This window comes from Spermophilus citellus (genome assembly GCF_964194105.1).
Source record: "Spermophilus citellus genome assembly, chromosome: 10".
In the NCBI taxonomy this organism is placed as follows: Eukaryota; Metazoa; Chordata; class Mammalia; order Rodentia; family Sciuridae; genus Spermophilus; species Spermophilus citellus.
Genome location: NC_138197.1, coordinates 84,787,086 through 84,813,630, shown reverse-complemented (window position 1 = coordinate 84,813,630; position 26,545 = coordinate 84,787,086). Strand labels below are relative to the sequence as shown.

At 38.6% G+C, this 26,545-nt stretch overlaps 1 protein-coding gene across 2 annotated transcripts in view; it reads right to left on the bottom strand.

Annotated features, from left to right (window-relative positions):
- TBC1D30 (TBC1 domain family member 30) overlaps positions 1-26,545 on the bottom strand; it is an 88,937-nt gene that overhangs the window by 30,625 nt on the left and 31,767 nt on the right. The window contains exons 1-5 of one of the 2 annotated variants that reach the window (XM_081311053.1): positions 11,835-12,579; positions 8,315-8,376; positions 7,077-7,142; positions 5,162-5,287; positions 2,809-2,994 (exon numbers count right to left, since the gene is read on the bottom strand). In XM_081311053.1, coding sequence (XP_081167179.1) covers positions 2,809-2,994; positions 5,162-5,287; positions 7,077-7,142; positions 8,315-8,376; positions 11,835-11,997 — 603 coding nt within the window. In that variant the 5' untranslated portion in view covers positions 11,998-12,579. Of the gene's footprint in view, positions 1-2,808; positions 2,995-5,161; positions 5,288-7,076; positions 7,143-8,314; positions 8,377-11,834; positions 12,580-26,545 lie in introns of those variants that run through there. The other variant, XM_081311052.1, reaches the window with a different exon arrangement.

Sequence of the window (26,545 nt, the reverse complement as noted above, 5' to 3'; positions counted from 1 at the left end):
TCCCTATCTATCTACCAGCCCTGCCATGGGACCATTTTCCCCTTATTCCTGGCTTATACTTTCTAATTTTAGATTATGGTTTTGTATGATTCTTGAGAAAGCCCTCTGAGGTTTTTGATCCACAAGCCTAGGGAGACTTCTTACGTCAGTACAGAATGTACCAGGTAAATGTATCATTGCCTGGGAAACAGGAGCTCGGCAAGACAAGGAGTACATTCAGTCCACATGGAGGAAGAGGTCCCAGATGGGAAAGAGAGACTCCCAGCAGGGTAGAGCACCCCGGCAGGCACCTAGCATTCCATGGATCTGGAGAAAGGGGATTTATAGAAACAAAAAGGCAAATTTAAAGGTAATGGTCTGGGGGTTATTATCCTTTTCACCTAAGGAGAAGTTATATAGTACTGAGAAAAGCACTCAAGTCATTATTAAGAAATTATGATCCCTTCGAAATTATGAGAATAAGAAAAGATATTTCTTCAATTATTCTAGTAATTCTTATAATAAAATTCTCAGTATAAAGTCATCTCAAAGTCTGGTGTTAAGACAAAAGAAACAGCTCACTACCAAATTTCAAAGACCAAATCATATATCTTAAAAAAATAAATAAATGATATAAATGATGAGAAGGCTTCAAATTTTTGATAAATATTTAGAAACAAAATAATGACTGGGCTGGGGTTGTTGCTCAATGGTAGAGCGCTTGCCTCACATGTGTGAACACTGGGTTCAATTCTCAGTACCACATATTAATTAATACAATAAAGTCCTTTGACAACTAAAAAACATTTTAAAAAATCTAATAATAATTACTAACAAAAGACAGTTCTGGAAATTAGAAAAAAGTTGTTCACCTATTTTTAATAAACTATGAATTTCCCTAATAATTTCAACTTGCTAATGCCAAAATGGCTGCTAAAAAAACACAGACACTAATATTTTTCTTGGCATCAGAAGTGCTTCTTCATCAACCCAACTTTCCTCTGCATATTAAATATCTAATCACAAGATCTATACATTCCTAAACAATGATGATGTATGTCATCTCATTCCATGGGGCTTATTTTCTTGGGGACAGAAATAAAAATATTCAGTTTCTCTGCTTTGTCCAATCCATCTTTTTATGTGAATTTTAGTTTCTCTGGTACCACTGAGTCCTTTCATGAGTTGATTGGCAATGTATATTCCTTTTCCCAAACTTCTCCAGCTCTCTGACCTGAATCACTTATTCCAACTTTTTAACAGAACAATTTTCATTTCATAGTCATACAAATTTGTATGTATCTGGAAAAAATACTAATAGCGATAGAATGAGTAAATAAAATTGTTTCTTAATTAAAAATGTCTTAAATTCACATATTTAATTTGTCACTGTCCACCCCACTTCCTCACCCCCACCTATTTGATTAAACAAGTCATTTCAAAGCTATTTCCTTAAATACATGAATGGAAAAAATGAGCAGGTGAACACACACTTAGATCATGTCCGGCTGGGTTTATAATTAAGTCCACTGTGATGTGTATAAACCTAGGAGGAACATGTGCTTATTTTTCCATATCACACTAGTCAGTGATAGAGAATGTCACTGAGATATTCACCACAGTCAAACACAAGAATTGGTAGGGTTGGGAAGGTGTTTTGAATACAGAGAACAAGCCTCCATCTAATATATCACAAACACTACAATCAGCAGCTGCTTAAATGTTCAAATATGAATTGGCAACCCACATTGCCCTAAGCAATGAAGGCAGTGGCCATCCTCCACATTTGCAAGGCTTCATTTCTCATAAAGACTATTTCTGATGACACATGACTCACATTCAGACCCATAAACTTACATTGTTAGTGTTTTATCTCAAGTTGTTTCCAGAATTGTGTCTAACTAATAAAGGTCCTACACACCGAAGATTAAAAGGTAATGATATAATTCACTTCCATGACCTTTCTCCAAACACCACTCAGCCCACCTCCTCTATATCTCGCCCCAAATATGAAAGAGCAAAGGAACCAAATAAGTCAATCCAACCAGAATTAAAGATAACTGGCATGGTAGGCAGTTATAAAATGACCCCCAGTAACCTCCACCTCATGGTAGTCTTCCCCTTGAGTATGAGCTAGACCTGGTGACTGTTTCGTAGGAACCGAATATGGAAAAACAATGGATGTCACTTCTGATATTTGGCTACAAATCTGTAACTTGAACTTCTCTGCCTCACTTGCTTTTATTCTCTTGCTCTCTCAAGGATGCCAGGAACCAAGTGGTAGGGTGGAGGGGCTTACATGGCAAGGAAATAAAAGAGGCCTCCAGTCAATAGCCAGAGACCCTCAGTTCAACATCCTGTGAGGAATTAAGTCTTGCCAACAGCCACATGAACAAACTTGATGAATGCTCCCCCCCACCCTCAAGCCTTCAAATAAGAACATAACCACCAACAGTTTAAATGCCACAATGATATGACCTTGAGTCAGCTAAGCTGTGCCCAGATTTCTGACTCAAAGAAACCATAAGGTAATACATACTAGCTGTCTTAAGCAGCTAATTGTTACACAAACATGATAATTAACACAATTAATATTTAAATTGCCTTTAACATATGATGGCTTATAAGTGAGACTAGAAAATAATCACCCTCACAGTCAGCAGCTACGTGAGTCACTTGACATGGCTTTAACCTGGAGAAAATGCTAACCTAGGTCATTACCAATGTATGGAAAACACCTTAGAAAAGGGAGAGGCATCAGGGAAGAGAATTATAGCTCCAGTTTTCTCCTGTAAGAGAATTCCAGTCCCCTCCATCAGTGACACTTACTTTCAATGCATCCCCTTCATTGCCTTCCATAACTTCCAGAATTAGCGCCGCCAGGATGTTAAAGCCTTGGCAGTACCCGACATTCTTGTTCCATCGGGCATAGGCCAGCAGCACCCGCTTCAGCACAACCCTGTCCTGCTCAGCCTCTTGGCCACAGTAAGAACTGCAGCCTGTACGGTGAAGATCCTAAAAAATAGAGGGAGCAATATTATTAAAATATCTGCTAATGCTCCCTCACAAGGAATATACCTTTTGTTATTTGTCTCACCATTAAATAGTTCAAAATATCAACATGGATTTTTAACTTTTTTTAAATGCATATGTAACTTATACATATAGGCCAAAACATGTTTTTTAAGTTTTCTCTTTCAAATGTTTTCTAATACACTGTCTGTGCAAGGGGAAGATCAGTCAGGCAAATTTTCTACTTAGTGAGTTCCCAGAATTAACATAAAAAAATAACTCAATTAACAAAAATGACATTATAATTTCACATAAATTGATAGTTTATTTTTTAAATGGGCATCAGTCACATATATACACAGATACATAAATATATGTGTAGATATATGTACATGTGTATACATATATATTTTAAAAATTTATAAATAAATGTATATGTATATAAAATATATATTAAAAAAAAAACAAAAGCCAGGGCTGGGGTTGTAGCTCAGTGGTAGAGCACTTGCCTAGGATATGTGAGGCACTGAGTTCAGTTCTCAGCACCACATGCAAATAAATTAATTAAATAAAAGGTCCATCAACAACTAAAAAAATATTTTAAAAAAATAGCCATTTCAACATATTTATGATAGAGGCTCACAGTCCCTCTTTAAAAATATGGCATAATATTTAGCTACCAAAACACTAAATAATATTAGGGAGTAAATCAAAATAGAAAAAAAATCTATATTATAGAAAGAAAAAACATTCTATCCAAATCATTTTATAAATTTGTGTAAGGACAGAAACATTTGTTCTGCATTAATATGTAATGAGAGCAATATCTACAATTTAATTACCAAGCAGAGACTCTGATTTTCGGCAGCTGAAGTCATTTTATTGACATAGCATTTGCTTCATTGGGAAAAAGAACAGATCCCCTTAATAACATGTTTATTATAAAATGTGCACTCTCTTAGTTCACAAGCTAAACAGAAAGAAAATATTTCAAATATGAAATGTTTATCTCAGTGAAACATATTCTGAAATTTCAAATAGACAGTTGAAATGTGGATAATGCAAAGGTTTTTAATATGCAATGTGAAATGCCATAATTTTTTTATCATTTGTCTGAAACAGATCAAGTTAGGTTAGAAAGTTGCTCACTTCAGTTAGTACTTCCTCCTTTAAAAAATATACTCAAATATGCCAAAACATTAGCTATCTTGTAGCAGCCAAAAATTAGATGAAACAACCATCCTTTTAAAATCCCAGCTTAGGGCTGGGGATGTGGCTCAAGCGGTAGCGCGCTCGCCTGGCATGCGTGCGGCCTGGGTTCTATCCTCAGCACCACATACCAACAAAGATGTTGTGTCCGCCGAGAACTAAAAAATAAATATTAAAAATTCTCTCTCTCTCTCTCTCTCTCTCTCTCTCTCTCTCTCTCTCTCCTCTCTCACTCTCTCTTTAAAAAAAATTAAAATAAAATACAATCCCAGCTTAGTATCACACTATAATGCACTCATAAAAAAAAATCAAAAAGCATGTGCTAGAGCCTTATATAAGAGGATTATTCTGGAATCAAGTAGAATCAGCATCCTGATGCTTTGAGCACCAGGCTCTAATCAACTGCAATAACACAGGTAGGTGAACCACAGCTGCCTCTACAGCTTGCTTCAACCTGTAACCATCTGACTTAAAGTAGACCCATCAGTCAACTCTAACTATCTCTATAAATTAACAGTTAAGAAACCATCAAAGACCCTAATAAGAGCCAAATGATTCTACTATGAAATATATCTAACTTTAAGTTTCTCCAATCAGTGTCTTTTATGTAAAACTCAGTTTAGCAAAGCACTAACCTATAGTAGAGGGGAAAAATTAAAAAAGGAATTTCAATCTCCTATCATGTGATGAAGATAAACAAATTGAATATGAGTGGAAGCTCATTCATTCACAAGCATTTTCTTCTTACCAGCAACATTTAAATTGATGAAAATAAGGCATAGTTGAGTTTCCCCATAAAAAAAAAAAAAAAAAAAGCTGTTAACTAATAAAACAAAGACGCAGAAAATACAAAGACATTCAGACCAAAGGTAGAGACCATTTGATCCTCTATCTAGGAAACATTTGGCTCTTAGAGTCTTTTTTCTACATTAGAACTACAGGCCAAGTACAGGGGCATTACCTTGACTATCTGAATTCCCATCGAATCATCATCAGGATTACTCCTTTCATTGAAAGTGAAACGCATGGTTTTATCCCAGTCAATGGCTATACTGTGCAAATAATGATCTGCCAAGGTCAACCAAACCTAAAATATTGCATAAATAAAAAAAGGTTGCTAAAGTAGAATATGTAATTTCACTTTTGTTAGAAAATAGTTACTGCACCCGACAAGAACATGGGAACCGTTCCTAATCCAGATAAAGCTTGTACGTCAAGATCTGTAACAACTTCATCAAAATTTTTGCTGTACTGAATTGCGACCTTTGAATCCTTTCATTTTTCTCTTTCAATAACTATTTGTAAAGTTCCTACCATGTGTCAAGTAACAATCCAAGCATTAGAAATACTATTAAGAAAACAAGCCATGAGTTTTTTGGAATTTTATTTCAGTTCATTAGATTCGCTGCATTTTCTTATAAACTTGTTTTACTTGGCTCTAAGTTGCTTTCATGCTTGGGCAAAACCCACTTGGCCACTCATGTTGGTGAGGCCTTTTTTCACCATGGAGGCCTCTGCCTTTAAATCATCCCTCCCACACACATAAAACTAACAGATGGGCTCCCATAATGAAGAACTTTTTTAAAAGAGTCATTGGATATTTTTACTCCTTTGTCTTACCCAGAAAATCTGCTTCTACAAAATGCATTTCATAATGCCACTTTTAATATTTATTCTGAGGAACTTTCAATGTTCAAATTCTAGGAGTATTAAAACTAGGTTTATAAATTAATATCCTAAGAACACATTTCAGGTTTTGGTATTTTAACTTGATTTTGCAGGAACAGCATTGATTAGTATTTCCAACCAGACTTATAAGCATCAGAATCATATGTCCAAATGCACACTTGATACCTTCGAGTTAGATATCTAATAGGCATCTCAACTTTAATAGATCCCAAACCAAACATCTAATCCCCCACCAACCCAACTCTACATACAATCATAAAGTATTGCACCCCTAATCCTCCTATCTATATAAACAGTAACTCTCTACCTTTCCAGTCACTCAGGCCAAAATCTTAAAGTCCTCCTGGACACACCTTTCATACGTTATATTCAGCCCACTTGGAATTCATATTCAAAATATATATCTAGAATTTGACCCTCCTCTCCATCTCCACTGCCCCAACCTAAATCATCTGTTGCCTGAATTACTGTGAGTCTCCAACTGATCTCCCTGCTTCTGCCCTTGGCTCTCATATTCTCAAGTTAGCCACCAGATCCGTCCCTTTGAAACTTAATTCAGATTATGTTACTCCCCTACTCAAACTTCCCATTTCACACAGAGCAAAAAACCCAAGTCCAACCAGAGTGTACCACCTTTCTGTTACCTCTAAGACTCTCTCCCCATCTCACTTTGTCCTTTGTGCTCCACCCCACCCCTCTGCTTGGATTGAATCAGGTGAGATACTCTCACCTAAGGTCATTTGCACTGGCTCGTCCCTTAGCCTGGAGTATACTCCCTTAGGTAGCTACATCTCTGAATTCTCCACTCCTTCAGGGCCCTACTCACGCATTACTTTGCTATTTAAAATTCCACCTCCTTACCCCTATTCTCCCACACTCTCCTTATTTCTTTCTCTGCTTTATTTTTATCCACAGCACTTGTCACCATCTGACATACTTTATATTTTATTCATTGTAAGCTCCTCAGGACAAAAACTTCAGTCTGCTGTTGTTTGCACTGCTGCATCCCTAGCACCTAGAACAGTATGTGACACAGAATGGATAATCAATAACTGCTTACTGCGTGCATAATAATGAAGCAATAAGTATCAAATTACTAAATCTAGAATATACTTTTGGACATTCCAGAGGTTTTGAAGGACAGAATGACAGTCTTTCTGTATTTTAGCCTTGCAAATCCACCTTACCTTTCTTCTCCATTCCTTTGGTATCCCTGTTGATAGTCTGGCTACAGCCTTGAGAGCGTCATACCACTAGGAACAAAGAAGAGCTATCAGGGAAGTAATAATACCAACCTGGATAAGCAATTTCAACCTTTTCTCCATCTTGACATACACAGAGTATGATACAATTAGTACAGCACACTAGAATAAATAAAGCTTCTTGCAGCTGGCAGTTATGGGTCTGGGGATAAGACTGCCCCAAAACCCACACCTATGGTATTCTAAACACATATTTGACTCATTTGCAATAAACAAACAACAATTGGGAAACTCAAAAACCAAAACATGTGCCCGGCATAGTGGTGCATGCCTGTAATACCAGCAAGAGGCTGAGGCAGGAGGACTGTGAGTTCAAAGCCAGCCTCACCAACTTACTGAGGCCTGAGGCCCAAAGCAACTCAGCAAGACCCTTTCTATAGACAAAATACTAAAAAAGGCTGGGGATGCGGCTCTGTGGTTAATCACTCCTGGGTTCAATCCCTGGTAACAAAATATATGTTGTGAGATACATATATATGTATATTATATATATATATATATATATATATATATATATATATATATATATATATATATACACACATACACATACACACACATACACACACACACACACAAACAAGTATATATATCAAAACATGTACTATGAGTTCAGAATAATAAATATTTGGTTATTAAAACTTTTTCAGGGCTGGGGTTGTGGCTCAGCAGTAGAGCACTCGCCTAGCATGTGTGAGGCACTGGGTTCGATCCTCAGCAGCACATATAAATAAAATAAAGCTAAAAAAATTTTCACAATTTTACCATTTATAGAAAGTGCAAAACTGGCCAGACATGATGGCACAGTCCTGTAATCCCATTGGCTCAGAAGACTGGAGCAGAAGCATCACAAGTTCAAAGCCAGCCTCAGTAACTTAGCAAGACTCTGTCCCCAAATAAAATATAAAAAAGAGCTAGGATGTGGCTCAGTGGTTAAGTGCCCCTGTGTTCAATACCCAGTGCCCCAAAAAAAGAAAATGCAAAAATTGTCATGTGTAGCTTCAAATGTTATTTTACTTGAAACCAAGGGTTAAAAAAAAAAACTCTGACATCTTCCTATGCATATCAAAGCACATGCTAATATTCAAACTTTGAGACTATATCTCAATGTTCCCTACTAGTACTCCCAAACAAGAGTATATTCAAAGCAAAAATGAAGTTACCTGCTGAAAACCATTTTGACCTAAAGATGGCTCAAGAGTGAACTTCAATTTTGTATCAACTCCTAAAAGAAAAATACGTAAATCATTGTGATTCATGGAAACTATGACAAATCATATCAAAAATATAAATAAAACCTTGATTCTACTGAATAACTGTTTAAATTTTTAAAACCAGATATTTTTACTAAATTTTAGCCAATTTTGTTAAAATAAAAAGCAAATGTATTCATTATTAAAACAGGAAGATACCATATGGCAATAGAATAGAGCTTATCACCTGGGATGGTAATTTCCACAGCTACCTGGAATAGTGCCAAAACAAAACAAAACCTGGCACCACAGGACCAGAGTTACACACACCTCCATTCAATCTTGGTTCTCACACTCAAACCAACTGCTTCACCTGTCTCAACCTCAATTCCTTTATCTTTAAAATTAGAACAATAATGTCTATCTCTGAGGACTGTTGTGATAGCTAACTGTAAATCTCCAGGTACAGTGTAATCAATATTAATGAAAGGTAGGAAGATAATTCTCTACTTAGAGTTTGTTTTTCCAGGATGCTTGAATGGACTAAGATTATTAAGATAACTTTAGTGGAATATCCAAAGCTATAAAATAATATTATGGGGCTGTGGATGTAGTTCAGTGGTAGAGCGCTTATAAGGCATGGCCAAAGCCCTGGGTTCAATCCCCAGCACCGGAGCAAAGAAGAAGAAAAAAAATACACACATATATGTCATTGCCTTTCCTTTTGATCCATTATAACAATTCTGTTTGGAGATTTTTATATTTTTTAAATATTTATTTTTTAGTTATAATTGGACACAATACCTTTGTTTTATTTATTTATTTTTAAGTGGTGCTAAGGCTCGAACCTAGGGCCTCACACATGCTTAGGCAAGTGCTCTAACGCCGAGCCACAACCCCAGACTGATGGAGATTTTTATATTTTTTAAATTCTGTCTTAATGGACTTATTCATTGAAGATAAAACATTATATATATTAAATTACAAACTACAAACTAAACACATAATTGAACTCTAATCCCAAATAATCAACAACTTTAGATAATCTTCTTTGATAGAAATTCCAAATATATGGAACAGAAGTATATAAATTGGAAAGGATATAAAGGTCTTCATTCAAAATTCTGTATTAGAATTATGTATTGTTATTAAAATTAAATTACATGTTTAAATTCTATAAAAATAAAATCATATCTTAAAATACTATAAATCCTCTTTCTACAATTTCAAAATCAAGTACATGATCTTTTAAATCACTTTTTAAAAGACTTATTGTTTGTAATGCATTCCACTGTCATGTATAAATTTTAAAAAATAATAATAATAATAAAGACATTGCTTTTAAGTCCAAGAAATACCAAAAATTATCAATAACATTCAGTTTTACAAATTACAGAAATCAAATTATATTTTGCCTACAAGTTATTGGTTGCAGGTTAGGCATGTTGAAAATCTACACATTTTCAATGCTGAGGGGTGGTATGAACAGGAACAATCTTTAGAATTTATAAAATATAGTAAGAGTAATAGCAAAGTAGATTGGTCTTTTAAAGGACAAATCTTGGAGACAAGAATCAGGAAAGAGATGTGACTGATTTTCCCAAGTCCATAACAGGATGCAGATGTTCTTCTTGGAGCCCTGGAAAAGTGCTGTGGATACACAGTATTGGGACCTAGATTTCTTTTCTTTTTTTCTTTTTTAATATTTAGCTTTTAGATGGACACAATATCTTTATTTATTTTTTTATTTATTTTTATGTGTTGCTGAGGATCCAACCGAGGGCCTTGCACCTGCTACGTGAGAGCTCTGCCCTGAGCCACAACCCCAGCCCTGGGACCTAGATTTCTAAAGTCAAGCTACGGTAGAAATATCAATCCCTTGATATTTCTCTTCAAAGCTTTGGGGTCAAAACCACACTCTGCCTGGATAGATGACCTTCTTCTTGGGAGAAAAATTAAGTACCCAACTGATTCTCATCTCTATAAGATGATTTAAATGAAGTCCGAGTGTGCCTCTAGCTCCAAAGGCATTTTAATAAACAAAACTGTGTTGGGAGAGTGCTGTCCAGGAGCAGGGTGCTGAACGGAGGAGTGTATAATCATTATGTTTGTTTTACTGCAATTAAGACCAATAAGTCAGTCCCAAGCTGACTTATTCCTGCTGCCCTAAAACTGCAGGATTTCTTAACGTGTTTGACCAAATATCCTCCTCTGACTTTTCTGGAGCACCTGCTGGGCGTCATACAGAGTGCCTTTCCAAGCTGAAACCCAGCAGGAGTTGGTTAGCCAAAACCACAACTATTTTCCCATAATCAAAAATGAGTCAGAGAATTTAGGTGGAATTGATCATCTGCCACCTGCATACAAAAGCTTAAATCAGGTCATTTTCACCCCCTTTTCTTCTAACTGAATAAAGGAGGAAAGAAGGTTTAAGTTTCATCTGATAATCACAGCTGCTCAGGATTCTGAAATATAAAACACTTTTAACATGGGAAGGAGATTTTTTTTTCCTTTTTAAAGAGAGGTAAAAGAAGATGACGAATAAATACTACAATTTCTGCAACTAGACACTTCCGTGGGGAGGAAAACAAAGAAACCACGAGGTTCGGAAGGCAGCAATGCTTTCCATCCTTTGGGACTTAGAGCCTGGGCTGAATCCCCCACAACTGGCTGATAACAGGTCCCAGCAGTCGCTGAGGGGCGGGCAGTGGAGATGACCAACACTCTTGGAGCCCAGCCGGGGCCACTCCAGGGAAAGGTGAGCGCCAAGCACCGTTGCGAGTACAGCTGGCTCCCTTTGCACTCAGCTGGCAGCGCCAGCCTCTTAAAGCGCCCGGGAGAGACGCTGGGTGGTGGAGCTGACGCCGAGTTATGCAGCCTAGAGAAGCAGGGATGTGTAAACACAGGCTGTTGGCAGAAAGGGCCTATCCTACCACGGCCAGGCGTGCTCCCAAACCTTACCTACAGCAAGGATCTCCTGTCTGCTCCCCACCAAGGCTCAAATTAGAGGGTTCAGACAGGCTGACCCTGGGACTCATTACAGGCACACTCAGGAAAGCATATATTCGCCTTTTGCTTCGCAGTCGCAGCCTTCCCCTCCGACCTCTGGTGTCAACCCTGTGCCTTTCTCCACCCCACACACCTCTTTCAAGGTCTGGCTTCCTGCGAGCCCGGAGCACAATAGGTGGCGCAGCCTCTGATCGCGGGGGCAGCCTCCCGCACCTCCCCACCTCACGCAGGAAGCCGGCTCACAGGCCGCGGGGTGGGGGTCCGCGGGCGGGAGCAGCCCATTCTTCGCGTCTCAGGAGGCACTGCTGGTGCCCAGGCCCTGGTTCACGCACTGTGCCCTCCCAGGCCGACCGAGCTCCGCCAGCACCAAGCCACAGCGCCTGGCCTAAGCGAAGTACAGCGGAGGCTAGGGTGCAAGCAGCACCGCATCCAAGGCGCCACGCTACTTTCCAGCACCCCATCTGCAGCCCCGGGTCCTCACCCGGCTCCAGGGTGCAGAGCAGCCGGGGCGCGGTCCGCGAAATGCAGCTGCGCTTCTTGAGCACATTGCTCAGGATGGTGCCCACGCCACCGCCGCCACCACTCTGTCGCTTCAGGCATCTCCCCCCGCGCCTCAGGGAGCTGGTCAGCTTGTCCTGCCGCATCCAAGAGCACCCCGGGATCCGGCACCGCCGAAGTCCTCCTCGGTCCCCGCTGCCTCGTCGGGGTAGCGGCTTCAGGCGCAGAGCTCAGTGAGTCCAAGCTGACGAGGGTGCCTAGGAGCAGCAACCAGCCCTCCAGGGATCGAGAGGACCTGAGAGCACCGTGGGAGCTGCCGAGCATCGGGAGGCGGGCGGGCATCTGCAGTGCGGAGCCTACACAGCTGAAGCAGGAAAGGGCTTGGGGCGGGGAGGGAGGGAGGGCGGGAGCCAGTGAGCGGGAGAAGAAGGCGGCGCTCCCGCCCCCAATCCCGGCATCGCTGTGCGCAGGCGGGGCAGCCCCCGCCCTGGAGCCGGTAGCCGGGGCGTCAGGGAATCCGGGACCGCGAGGAGACCAAAAACAGTTTTCCGCGCTTCTGCCAGGAGAGAGGCCAAGAGGATTGGAGAGGGCTCCAAAGGGAGCCAGCCTCAGGTGCAGAACACCAGCAAGCTGCAAGTGCCCACCTCATCTAAGCAGCCTTGGAACCGAAGGTCAGTCCGACACAGGACAAATCTGGCAGCGTGGCATTGAAGCTGACAGATGGTGAAGTACAATCTTCCCCCCAAATTGCGTTAAACTCTTTCCTGGCAGCTTAGAGAGGCATAGAAAATGTGGTTTTTAAAAGGAATAAAAAAAACTTTTTTAAAATGGTCATTTCTCTTAGAAAAAATGGACTTTTGGAAGTGTTCTCATTGAAGAGCAGTTTTATTTAAAAGAAGTGGTTCTTCATCTCTCCAGAGCTTCATTAGTTCTGAGCTAGTATTAACCATCCTTGCTGTTAAAAAGAAAAAAGCCATTCTTAAAACAATGGAATATTTACCACAAAAATGAATGAGGAAGAGAAGGGTGGGGTATAAAGATATTTGTATTTGCTATTCTTTGGAAACAGAAACACTAGTTCAATAAACCAAAAGTGAAATTTAAAAACTGGGAGGGGGGTACAGTGTGAAGATTGGAATGAAAAGCTGAGCTTTCTTTGGATTTGGCTTATGTAGTTTTTTCAATGTTTTTTTAGTTGTTGATAGACCTGTATTTTATTTATATTCAGTGCTGAGAATCGAACCCAGTGCCTCACACATGACAGGCAAGTGTGCAACTGCCTAGCCCCAGCCCCAGCCTTGCCTAAGATAGCTTTGACTGTGGAATAATGTTAACAATATTAATAAAATTTATAAAGAAGACTCTAAAGTCTCAAAAATGAATGAAAGCAAATGAACCTAACTAAACAGCCATTGATAGTATAAGAACACAGAAAAAATAATTGATTTAGAACACAATATGACTTTCATTGACAGTGGTATATATTCCAAGAGCAAATAGAGCTGAAAGAAAATATTAATTTCATTCAGGAGTATCATTATTATTATGAATAATATTGGTATTTTAAACTTACATACACTATAGAATAAAGCAAACAGATAATTACATTAGTGTCAAATGGAGCCAAGATATTTTCAGTGTGACAGAAAATTTAAGCATACAACAAAGAAACCAGTTTTCTTTAAAATACTACAACAATATTTAAATTGAAATCACTGGCATGAACTCATTTTTTCCTTTTCCAAAAATAAATATATCCACTGGATCGACTTAGAAGGACAGACAATTCAGCAGCAATGAATATCCCAGCACCTAAATACCATTCCCCACTAAAAAGAACAAAGGCTCTTTTCAGGAGTGACCGATTCCATATCTGGACCAGAAAAAAAGTAGGAGAGCCTGAAACATCTTGATGAACTCAGAACGGAAGGAAGTGCTCCCAGATTAACAGGGTCATGTCAAAAGGACGTAAGAACCACATAAATAAGTTCTGATTGACCAAAGATGAAATTAATTTGACTATCAAAAACAATGGCTATGGGCTAGAGTTGTGGCTCAGTGGTACAGTGCTTGTCTGGTATGTGTGAGGCCCTGGGTTCAATCCTTAGCACCACATATAAATAAATAAAACAAAAGCTTCATGGACAACTTAAAAAAAAGGATTATCAAAAAAAAAAAAGAGGGGCTGGGGATGTGGCTCAAGTGGTAGCACGCTCGCCTGGCATGCGTGCGGCCCGGGTTCGATCCTCAGCACCACATACCAACAAAGATGTTGTGTCCGCCGAGAACTGAAAATAAATATTAAAAATTCTCTCTCTCTCTCTCTCTCTCTCTCTCTCTCTCTCTCTCTCTCTCTCTCTCTCTCCTCTCTCACTCTCTCTTAAAAAAAAAAAAAAAGAAAAGAAAAGCTACACATGGGAGGATTAGATAAACTCTAAATAGGGCAAAGAGAAGGGAGGGGCCATGAGGGTAGGAAAGATCCTGGAATGAGATGAACATTATTACCCTAAATACATGTATGAAGACACGAATGGGGTAACTACTTTGTGTACAACCAGAGACATGAAAAATTGTGCTCTATATGTGGACTATGAATTGAAATGCCTTCTGCTGTCATGTATAACAAATTAGAATAAATAAATAAATAAATAAATTTTTAAAAAACAATGGCTACAATTGACTGGAAAAAATTGAATATTTTTAAATGCTTTCATAATGTTATTCTAAACAGCCATAAAAAGAAGTCATTCCTGTGACTCTGGCACACTTATGTTGTAATCAGTACATTTGAGACTTGTGCAGTGCCCCCAGAATTTGAGGACATTGTCAGAAATGGTACAACTCTAAAAATGAAATGTATAAAAACAAAATCTGTTAAAACAAAGTCACATGCAAAAGCAAAACAGGCTGATAAGGGATGTGTGAGCTATTCAATTATAGCTGCCTGACTGAAATAAAGATGCCTTGGGAAAAAAAAAAAAAAAAAGCAGCATTCTGAAAACACATCACTTTAGAAGATAAAGTCACTTTTTAGTTTGCTTAGATTTCCTGACCTTTTGCACCAAGCTCAGACACAGAGATCTATCAATCATCGGCTGGGTGCTTTTGCAGTTTGGGTACACATTCATTATCTTTTATCTTTCTGTTAACATTAATAAGATATCAATTGACTATTCCAGCCTATTTCAGCTATGCTGAGAACAGACAGAGGCCCAATCTTTGCCTTTGTCTGGCCCGTGTTTTAGAGGCACCAATATGCCCTTGGGGCTAAAGATGGTGGTGAACACCCAAAAAAAAAGGAAGAGAACTTGCAGGAGCAGGAAACACTAGGAGAACAAGCTGGTCAATGCATGTACCATCTTGTCTCCCAGAACTCTCCTCTGCTCAAAACTCAGAGGGGTTTGTGTTCTAACAAGAGGCTATTCACACTCAGTGTCATGCACTGGGCTGGCAAGAGAGGCAGGCTTGCTATTCAAAAGGAGGAGCAATGGTCTCTGCTCCACCACACCATCTGCAGTGGGGAGGATATACAGGCTCTATGACATAAGCCACTCAGACCATCTCCAGCTCCCTTTGGCTCTGATGCTAGTCTCACAAAACAAACTTATAATTATCACTAGGCTTATATTGACGGAGCAGAGGAGAGAATGTACTTATCAGCTAACTGCAGTCACTACCCTTGAGTGTGCTCAATGCTCAGTAAACTGAAGTAGTCAAATTTCAGAACTGCCAGAGTCAAAGTCTAGACCCTGGACTGTCAAGTCAGCCTGATATGTCATAGCTGATGAAAAGACCTCTTTCTGAAATTCTTCTTCAGTTACTGTTCTTCCTGATGTTGACAGGAGCTTGTTTACTTTCAAAATGAACATTTTGTTTCCATCTTCTTTAGATTTATTACAAGGAAAAACTGACTCTGATCATTAGAAAAAGCTTTCCTGAAAACTTCCCACTCAAAACTATATAGAATTTGAATTAAAAAAAAAATTCTACTATTATGGCAATAAGCAGCAAAGGAATTAAACAATATTATTTTGTTTACATTGGAGAGGAGAGCCAGGACTGCCAATTTTTGTAGCAAACAGATAATTAACCAAGGACTAAAATACAATACTCGAAAAGCAGCCATGGCACAAACCTAGTATTATATTTATTATGTGACTCACAGTTTCTTATTTCATGTCTGGGATATTGTTTTCCAAAAAGCAAAAGATGTCATCTGAAGTCAACTTACAAAGGAAACAAGCTGGCATGGATGTGCCTGAGGCTCTCAGCTGCCAGGTCAACTCACCATCCCTCTTTACTCATCAAATGATCTTTACTAATCAAATAATAACAGTGAATTCATGCATGGGCAAATCATACCTTGGCACAGTCCAGAGCAGATTTAAGCTGGATTTGGGGAAAGGCAGGCCCAGTGTAAACTTTACACCAGATGAGAAACTATTCTTTGTATTGCTAAAGAAAATAAAGACATTGAGGAAAATGCCCAGAATGTCTCAGAGCCCAGTTCTCCGGGGACATCCTCAGAGAGTCAATCTCCCAGGCTGAAACAGGGAATTATGAACCACTCAGCACTTCCTGCATCATCAAGCCTACGTGCTGGGAATGAGGCTTTCTTAAGAGCAAACTAGAGACAGGGGAAGAAGATTGAAAGAAAACCCAACATAAGGAATAAATGCTATGTCCCAAAGGACTTCTAGAGGGAATAAAGTCTGAGACTTTTCTAATTTCCTATTGATACTATTTTTGTTTAACAGTAAAGCCTTAAAATAAAAAAGGCCTACGTGCTTATCTTCAGGGACTGAACAGAACTAGTGGTGGCGATTAGTAAGAGAAAAAGCCCTGGAAGCCTGCTGTGAGGAAAGAGAAAAACCACAGGGAGCCAGCCTGCTCTGGGGAAGCTGGCCTGGAGTTCATGTGCATGCTGCTGAGTTCCCTGGCAGCTGTTCATGAGCACAGAGTCTTTGAGGGTCAGAAGGCATCCTACTAGATCATCAGATCTAATGCTGTCTCCCTTGGGCATGAGATGGGCCCATTTTGCACTCATGCTAACTAATAAAGTAGGAGCCTGATGGCATAAAAGCTGCTATTCCCTTCTCCCCACAAAGTTTTAGGGTATATCAATAACTCCTGAGTAGTAAAAGTAACATATATCTCCTAGTACCTGCTGTAGTTTGGATTTTTTAATGCACCCATGTGATAAAGGCTTGGTCCCCAGTGTGGCACTATTGGGAAAGGTAGAACTTTTAAGAGATTGGGCCTAGCACAAGTTTTTAGGTCACTGAGGGTATACCATTGAAGGGACAATGGGACACCCTGTTTCTTCCTCTTCACTCCCTGGCTCCTGATGGGGTGAGTGGTTTTGCTCCATCCACCACAGGCTCTTGCCATGATGTGCTGCCTCACCACAGAGCCAAAGCAACAGCCAACTAGATCATAGACTAGAACCTCCAAAACTGAAAGCCAAAATAAATCTTTTCTAAGTTAATTATCTTGGGTATTTTTTTTAATAGTATCAAAAAGCTGACTAATATAGCGTCTGTGGTCAGTTCCAAAAGAAGTGAACATTTTCCTCAGACCTATGACAAAGTAAGACCTTAATTCAACTCATTATTCACAACAAAGACTATACATTATAAAGACCACGGTGATGAGCATCAGAATAATTTTCCCCTCATAAAAGAGACACAGAGAGAGGGCAGTAAGAGGAAACTGAGGGGGAAAAATCTACAATTACCTGACACCATATTATGTATGTGGAACATTTCATTTTCTTTTTATATGATTTGCTCCTCTTAGTCATAAAAGCAACTTCTCTATTTAAATATAGGCATCCTTTAAGACAGTCAGGTGTGGCTTTTGTATTTTGTTAAATTCACAGAAAACGGTCTGTCAAACAAAGAACAGAAAAGCTTTGAAACTCCAACACCAAATCACACACCGCCTGGTTCTGCTCCCTCCCAGTATTCCTGTTTATGCTTTCTCAAGACCATATATTTTAACAAGATACTTTCAAAAACAAAACCACCTACAGCATTCCCCTTAAGCACACTCAAATATTTTGGAAAAGCAAAGAAAAATAAACCAGTTACATTTACAGAACATAAATTTTAAAATTAATTTATCTAATCATTTAATTCACAGGTGAGGTAGAAATTCCATTTCAGAGTGCTATATGAGAAATATACTTAACACCTCTGAAGCCAGATCCATGTACTCTCAGACATAAAACTAATAAAAGGTTTAAGAAAGCATCCTATTATTTTTCTTGGCCAATTATTTTCTGTGAAGTACTTTTTCTTGCCTCATGATTACTGAGGACAATTAAATACTGAGTATCTTAATCTGAAATCCTTAAGAGTGGAAGTGATGTGGACTTTAGATTTTTCAGATTTGGAATATTTACATCTATAATGAGGTATGTTGGGAATAGGAGCCAAGTCCAAATATAAAATTCATTTGTGTTGAGAATACACTTTATATACAAAGCTAAAGGAAATTTTATATGATAATTTCGGCATGCCTTAGTTTTGCCTGTGACCTATAACATGAGGTCATGTGGAATTATCAATTGTGACAGTGGCATACGGTTGCCCCAAATGTTTTGGATTTTGGAGCATTTCAGGTTCTGGATTTTCAAATTAATCATGGTCAACCTATACTTGAGCTAGGTTTATACTGACCATAAATAGACATCTTTGTATTTCTTTCATTCATTCATAAAATAAACACTTATTAATCAACCACTGTGGCTAAGGCTCTGTGTAGGGACACATGAAAAATACAAGTGTAAACAGGCATGTTCTATCCCCAAGAGTTTACAGTTCCATGAGTGAGTAGCAATAAGGATAACATGAAGGAATCCTTTAAAATTCTGTGTAAAGCCGGGAGTAGTGGCACACTCCTGTAATCCCAGTGGCTCTGGGAGCTGAGACAGGAAGATCTCGAGTTCAAAAGCTTCAGCAAAAGCAAGGTGCTAAGCAACTCAGTGAGACCCTCTCTCTAAATAAAATACAAAATAGGGCTGGGGATGTGGCTCAGTGGTTGAGTGCCCCCGAGTTCAATCCCCAGAAGCACCCCTGATACACACACACACACACAAAAAAAAAAAATACTTGAAAAGAGATCATTATTTCTACCTCTTAAGATGTGTATGTTCACATTGCTGGTGGGACTGCAAATTGGTGTAGCCAATATGGAAAGTAGTAGAGATTCCTTGGAAAACTGGGAACGGAACCACCATTTGACCCAGCTATCCCACTCCTCACTCTATACCCAAAGGACTTAAAAACAGCATTCTACAGGGACACAGCCACATCAATGTCTATAGCAGCACAATTCATAATAGCTAAACTGCGGAACTAACCTAAATGCCTACCAGTTGATGAATAGATAAAGAAAATGTGCTATATATAAGAGAGAATAAAATCAAGACACCTGCAGGTAAATGAATGGAGTTGAAGAATATAGTGTTGAGATAAATCATATTATTGCTAAGTGAAGTTAGCCAATCCCAAAAAAACAAATGCCAAATGTTTTCTCTGATATAAGAATGCTGATTCTTAATGGGGTTGGAGGGAGAGCAAGGGAGGATTAGACAATCTCTAGATAGAGCAAAGGAGAGGGAGGGGAAGGGAGGGGAGATGAGGGTAGGAAAGATGGTGGAATGAGATGGACATTGTTACCCTAAGTACATGTATGAAGACACAAATGATGTGACTCTAATTTGTGTACAACTAGAGATATGAAAAATCGTACTCTCTATATAATATGAATTATAATGCATTCTGCTGTCATATATAACAAGTTAGAATAAAAAATACATAAAATAAAATACATGTTCAAATAGGGAAAGAAAATTTTTAAAAAAAAGATTTGTTTGTTCAAATGTTTTCCCAGAGCTTTGTTTCACTGAGCTATTATATATCATCTGAAAATAGTCTGAGGACAAAGCTCATTTGCTCTTCTTATTTTTGCACTCAATGATAAGTCAGGAGTGAAACTTGGAGACTTAGACTCATCCCTTCAGAATATATAACCAGTGTTTAATCTGCTCATGGTGAACTGTTGAGTTTAGACTCCCCAGCCCTTTACACCATGCCATTCTATCATTCCTTTGTCCCAGAGGAGGGATATGCAAGGAGAAGTTTCTCACACCAATCAGTGCTGATTTATTTGGCTTAAAAATACATCCCTAGATAAGAAAGGCTGATGCCTCTGAAAGTAATATACTTAAATTTGATAAGAGAGGAGTATCAGGAAGAGGAGAGAGATTGGAAGCAATGATAGCATTGGCTTGGCAGGCCTGGAAGCCTTAGGTCTGCAAGTTGAGTCCACTCAGAAGAGATGGTGCAAATGTGTGGACTGATGTGGGAATGTGTGCAGGCACACGAGTCATGGCACCTGCCAGCACCCTCCAGGAGGCAACGTGGCATGTCAGAAGAGTGCCCACATGGCAGACCAAGGTAGTGTCCCAACATCACTTCTTTACTGGCTCTATGTCTTTCGCCAAGTGACCTAATTTATGTGTTTCAGTTTTCCCATCTTTAGAATGAACAATATTTGAGTTGTTGTGAGAACAAATTGCATAATGAAAGTCAATAGTGTACCCCTGCACAAAGCAGGCACCAAATACACTTAAACCTGGCTGTCCTTCTTTAATGAGTGTGGGTTGTAACTGGAAAGGTCAGCGGCTAGCACGGCACTGTCAGCAGATCACCCAGAGGCCCGCTGAGGCAGGACCCAAGCCCTGCCCCCAGGGCAAGTCTAACTGGCCCAAAGCCCTACCGCTATTGCCAGATCTCATCTTTTACTGTCTTACCCCGTGCCCTCACTCTCTTGGGAGGAATCCTGAAATCAGCTTTGTTTTTGTTTTGTTGTTGCTGCTTTTTATGGTACTGAGGATTATGCCGAGGAGCCCTTTACCATGAGCCACATCCCTAGTCCTTTTCAAAATTTTTTTTATTTTGAGACAGGGTCTCACTAAGTTGCTTAGGGCCTCACTAAATTTCTGAGAATGGCCTCTAACTTGCAATCCTCCTGCCTCAGCCTCCTGAGTCACTAGGATTATAGGTATGTGGCCCCACACCCAGTTGGGATTAGCTCTGTGTTTGCTCTAAAGGTCTAGCTTAGAACTGCTAAATGGGAGTTGTGAAGAGGCAGATGTCAGCACAATGTAAGAATGCTCTAACTGTACAGGAAACCCATGGCATCAGGAGATCTAATTGTCCTCTCCTGTGGAATTCTTGGGCCCAGCAGGCAGAGGTGCTATGAAAGGACATTTAAAATGAGGGGAGGATGGACCATTCAGATCAGCAAAACAGCTTCCAACCCTAGGATTCTCTATGGTCAATTGAACAGATATGCAGAAAGTCCATTACTCTATTAGAATTCCTCAATCCAAAATAAACATTGGGCAGCTGTAATGCTTAAAGAATACAGTTTGGATGATTATATTTTCAGGTAAACTGAAATTTAACTCAAAACATTCTTTCAGTATCATTCCTCATCATAAAATATAGATAAAATTTATAAAATATTATACCTACTTGACTTATTAAGAGTATTCCAAACTAATTGAATTTTTATGTTTGTTAGAAATTTACATTATCTCTAAGCCATTATTCTCATTGTAGAAGAGTCCAGGACAGTCATTAGAAGTTCAAGCAACCCAGCTATTCCCCTTCTTGGTCTATTCCCTAATGACCTAAAAAGAGCATGCTACAGGGACACTGCTACATCGATGTTCATAGCAGCACAATTCACAATAGCAAGACTGTGGAACCAACCTAGATGCCCTTCAATAGATGAATGGATTAAAAAATGTGGCATCTATACACAATGGAGTATTACTCCGCATTAAAAAATGACAAAAATCATAGAATTTGGAGGGAAATGGATGGCATTAGAGCAGATTATGCTAAGTGAAGCCAGCCAATCCCTAAAAAACAAATGCCAAATGTCTTCTTTGATATAAGGAGAGTAACTAAGAACAGAGTAGGGACGAAGAGCATGAGAAGAAGATTAACATTAAACAGGGATAAGAGGTGGGAGGGAAAGCGAGAGGGAAGGGAAATTGCATGGAAATGGAAGGAGACCCTCATGGTTATACAAAATTACATACAAGAGGAAGTGAGGGGAAAGGGAAAAATAATACAAGGGGGAGAAATGAATTACAGTAGAGGGGGGAGAGAGAGAAGAGGGGAGGGGAGGGGAGGGGGGATAGTAGAGGATAGGAAAGGCAGCAGAATACAACAGACACTAGTATGGCAATATGTAAATCAATGGAAGTGTAACTGATGTGATTCTGCAATCTGTATACGGGGTAAAAATGGGAGTTCATAACCCACTTGAATCAAAATGTGAAATATGATATGTCAAGAACTATGTAATGTTTTGAACAACCAACAATAAAAAAAAAAGAAGTTCAAGCAATTAAAGTGAGCCGAAGTCATTTTCTAAAATATAAAAGTTTTTTTTTTTTTTTTTTTTTTTTTTTTTTTTTTTTTAATGTGCATGACTGCTGGGTGCAGTGACACATGCTTGTAATCCCAGTGGCTCGGGAGGTTGAAGCAGGAGGACTGCAAGTTCAAAGGTAGGCTCAGCAACTTAGTAAAGCCCTAAGCAACTTAGCAAGACCCTGTCTCAAAACAAAAATGGCTAGGGGACGTGGCTCAGTGGCTAAGCACCCCAGATTCAATCCCTAATACACATACACACACAAAAAAGTGCATGACTATGTATGATGTATAAAACTAGAAGCTTTAAATTCGTTGTTGATTTTCTTATTTTTTTAGACATTGATGGATCTTTTATTTTTTTCATTTATTTATTTGCTGTGCTGAGAATCAACCCGGTGCCTCACAGATGCTAGGCAAGTGCTCTACCACTGAGCCATAACCCCAGCTCCTGATTTTCTTATTTCTGAATGATTACATTTGTTTCGTCTGTACCATAACATCAATTTAAACTTAGAAGTAGAAGTCACGATTCTTAGCAGAACTTCATTTTGAACCTGCCTCCATATATATAATCTTTCTGTTACTACTTCATCTAGAAATTCCAAAAAGCAGTTTAGAACTTTATTTCTTCAAATGAAGCTTGTTTTCAAGGAAGTTCAGAGAATCAGGAAGAAAAAATATTAGCCAAAAAGCTATAATAAACAGGATAACTCTCACAAATAAGGCCTAGACATGTTTAAGGTGAATATGCATTGTCATTCAAAAGTCAATATGAAAACACTGAGTTAAAAGAAACATTTAATAAAAATGATATGTGTGTTTTGTTTCTATATTCTAAAGGCTATCATAACAATCAGCTATGGTTAAATCACAGGGCAGTGAATGTAAGAAATTTTAAATCACACCAGGAACTACATAAAAAGGAATGTTGTTCTCCTGAGTTTCACAGGTGGCAGATACTTAGGGGTGAGACAGATTTATGGTATCAGTCAATATAGGCCACAGTGTTTCAAAGGGCTGCATATCTGGTGATCTGTATTCATGTTTGTCTTTGCTGTTATAAAAATACAAGAATCTACCAGAGTAACCTGGGAAACGGTCATATTTATGTTCTCAACTTTGAAAGTCAACCTACAGTTTTGGTTAATAGAGAAAAATCTCCTAAGGAAGCAGTAGCTCTTAGTAAATATACTTTCTACATTCTCCTCCTCTTCTAGAATCAGTACCCGTATGGCTACTGTGCTCATATACTTAGTATAGCAGTGCTGGCACCTTTAATTACCACTGTCTTTAGTCCCCACTTACAGCAGAGCATCACTTAACAGTATGTCATTCTGGCCTAAGGCCAGCATCATCAGATATGCCAACACCTAGAGAGGGAATAGATTATGTCGTTTAAAAAATTACTTCTGGGGCTGGGGATGTGGCTCAAGCGGTAGCGCGCTCGCCTGGCATGCGTGCGGCCCGGGTTCGATCCTCAGCACCACATACAAACAAAGATGTTGTGCCCGCCGAAAACTAAAAAATAAAGATTAAAAAATTCTCTCTCTCTCTCTGTCTCTCACTCTCTCTTTAAAAAAAAAAATTACTTCTGGGGGTGCTGGGGTTGTGGCTCAGCAGTAGAATGCTCGCCTCACCCGTGCGAGACCCTGGGTTCGATCCTCAGCACCACATACAAAAATAAACAAGTGAAATTAAGGTGTTGTGTCCAACTACAAAAATTTAAAAAAAAATTACTTCTGAGTCTCTAAATTTTAAACCTTCCTGACACTTGAAAACTAACTACAGGTTGAGTATCCCTTATTCAAAATGGCAGGGGCTAGGAGTGTTTTGAACTGGGAATTTTTTTTCCTAGATTTTGAAATATTTGCTTATATATGACAAGATATCTTGGGGGTAGAGTCCAAGTCTTAACATGAAATTCATTTGTGTTTCGTATACACCTTATACAAATAACCTTTTTATAGGCAATTATAATATTTTCAATAAATTTGTACCTGAAACAAAGTTTTATGGTGTGAAATTTTCCACTTGTGGTGCCATCATGCCAGTACTCAAAAAGTTTTAGACCAGAGATGCTCAACCCATACTACAGTATATTTTAGGGAAATGCAAAATAATTTTCTTCCATAGAGACTGATCCATAATACAGACTCAGGAAATGTCTTTTTAACTGTATCTATGGCACACAAAGAATATCAGACTCGGATCCTGCTGCTCTATTTTAAAATGGTACCTGCCACTCCATTTTAAATGGTACCTGCCACAACACCTGAATTCCATATGTTACACTTCCCACCACCACACCCGACTCACCCATGCCCTTGAATTATTTATATGCAGACTTTTTTGTAAACCACAAACTTCTTTTAGTATGAGGACTAATTATTTTATTCATGGTTGCACCTGACCCCCACTCCTGCCTGCAGCTAACATGAGGCTCTGGTACATAGAGGTTGAAAAGAAATAAAATCATAAATTCACACTTGGTACTTAGATGTTAAAAAGAAATAAAATCATAAATTCATCAAGTTAAGAAGAATGTCATGTTTTCCTACCCATTAAAAAGCCTTCTTATTCAACTATAAGAAAAATAAGCAGATGTGTTTACGAACAGTTATTTTGACTAACATTTGTGCAATGTACAAAAAATAATCCACAAACACTATTCTTAGTCTCCCTGACAAATTTCCAAAATATGCAATGCTCAGATATCACACACTAGCTCTAGACATCAAGTAAAAAATGTTCCTGTAATTATAGATTTAAGGGCAGTCAGTTTAGGATAGTAGCTAAAAGCAGAGATTCTAAAACCAGTTGCCTGGGTTTGAAACCTGGCTCCGCCATTCAGTAGTGATGTAAACCTGGGTAACTCAATTACCTCAGCTTCCTCATTCACAAAATGGGGCAATAAAGTACCTACTCCTTAAGGGTTACTCAAAGAAGCAAATGATAGTGGAAAAGCATTTACCATAGCGCCTGGCATACAGTAAGCTCTCTATTTAAATATTTTCTCTACCATTAATATGGTAGTGTAAAAGCACATAAGAGTATTTTAAGACATTTTAACTTATATGAGAACATTGTCATAGATTACCAACAATGCCAACGAGGTCACTTGAGCTTCTTTGCTCTTTAATTATGTTAGCATCCAACATGATCTACAGATTTAGTACAAAACCACTTGAGGAAGTCCATTAAAAAGAACACTCATATTTAAACTGAAAAATTGGTGACATTTTTCATTATCTTGATTTTTTTAAACTTGTTACTTTAGGAGAATTTGCTACAATGCATATAAGTCAATTCTTTCCTGCTCTTCAAAAAAATTAATAAAGCCCCAGTGTAAACTACCCAGTGGCCATTGTCTTTGTAAGATAACTGCAAGCAGGAAACCAATCCTGCATAGCAGAGTTTAAGACAGCAATGTTCTTGTCAATCTTTCTATTCCTCCAATATTGTAGCTTTTCAAATAATGTTTGCAATATTTTGAAATTTGATTCAACCATTTTATTTTTTGGAGTTCATCAAATACAGCCCACCATTTATTATAAAGTTTTGGTATTTGAATACATTTTCATTGTTTGCAGCATAAATAAGTTTTATGGTATATTCTATATTCCTACATGTATTAATAGCAATTTCTCAAGTTAGGGGTTGCAAATATATCTTAGGAGGAGAAATACCTTGTCAAAAATTTGCGTTTATAAGTTTATCAACTTACCAGGACTATATTTCCTAATAGGGATACACAAAAAACAAGGATGGGATGAGTATAACTATAACCCATAATAACAGTTATGCCGGGCACAGTAGTGCATGCCTGTACTCCCTGGCTCTGGAGGCTGAGGCAAGAGAATCACAAGTTCAAAGGAAAAGTGAAGTGCTAAGCCACTCAGTGAGACTCTGTCTCTAAGTAAAAAACAAAATAGGGCTGGGGATGTGGCTCAGTGGGTCAAGTGCCCCTGAGTTCAATCCCTGGTACCAAAAATAAATAAATAAATAACAGTAATTACCATGTAATGTAGTGTGGTTCAGGTACTGGTTGAGATACTTTAATTATCCTATTTTGTTTAATGCAACAAAGTAGATATTATTTCCCAAGCAATGGGGAATAAAAGGAGCAGTATGCATATATTACTGTGGTAATTTTTTTTTTAACTAGGCATAGACAAAAATGACTACAGGAAAAGACAGTCATACAAATACAAGTAGTTAATTTTGGATAGTTGGA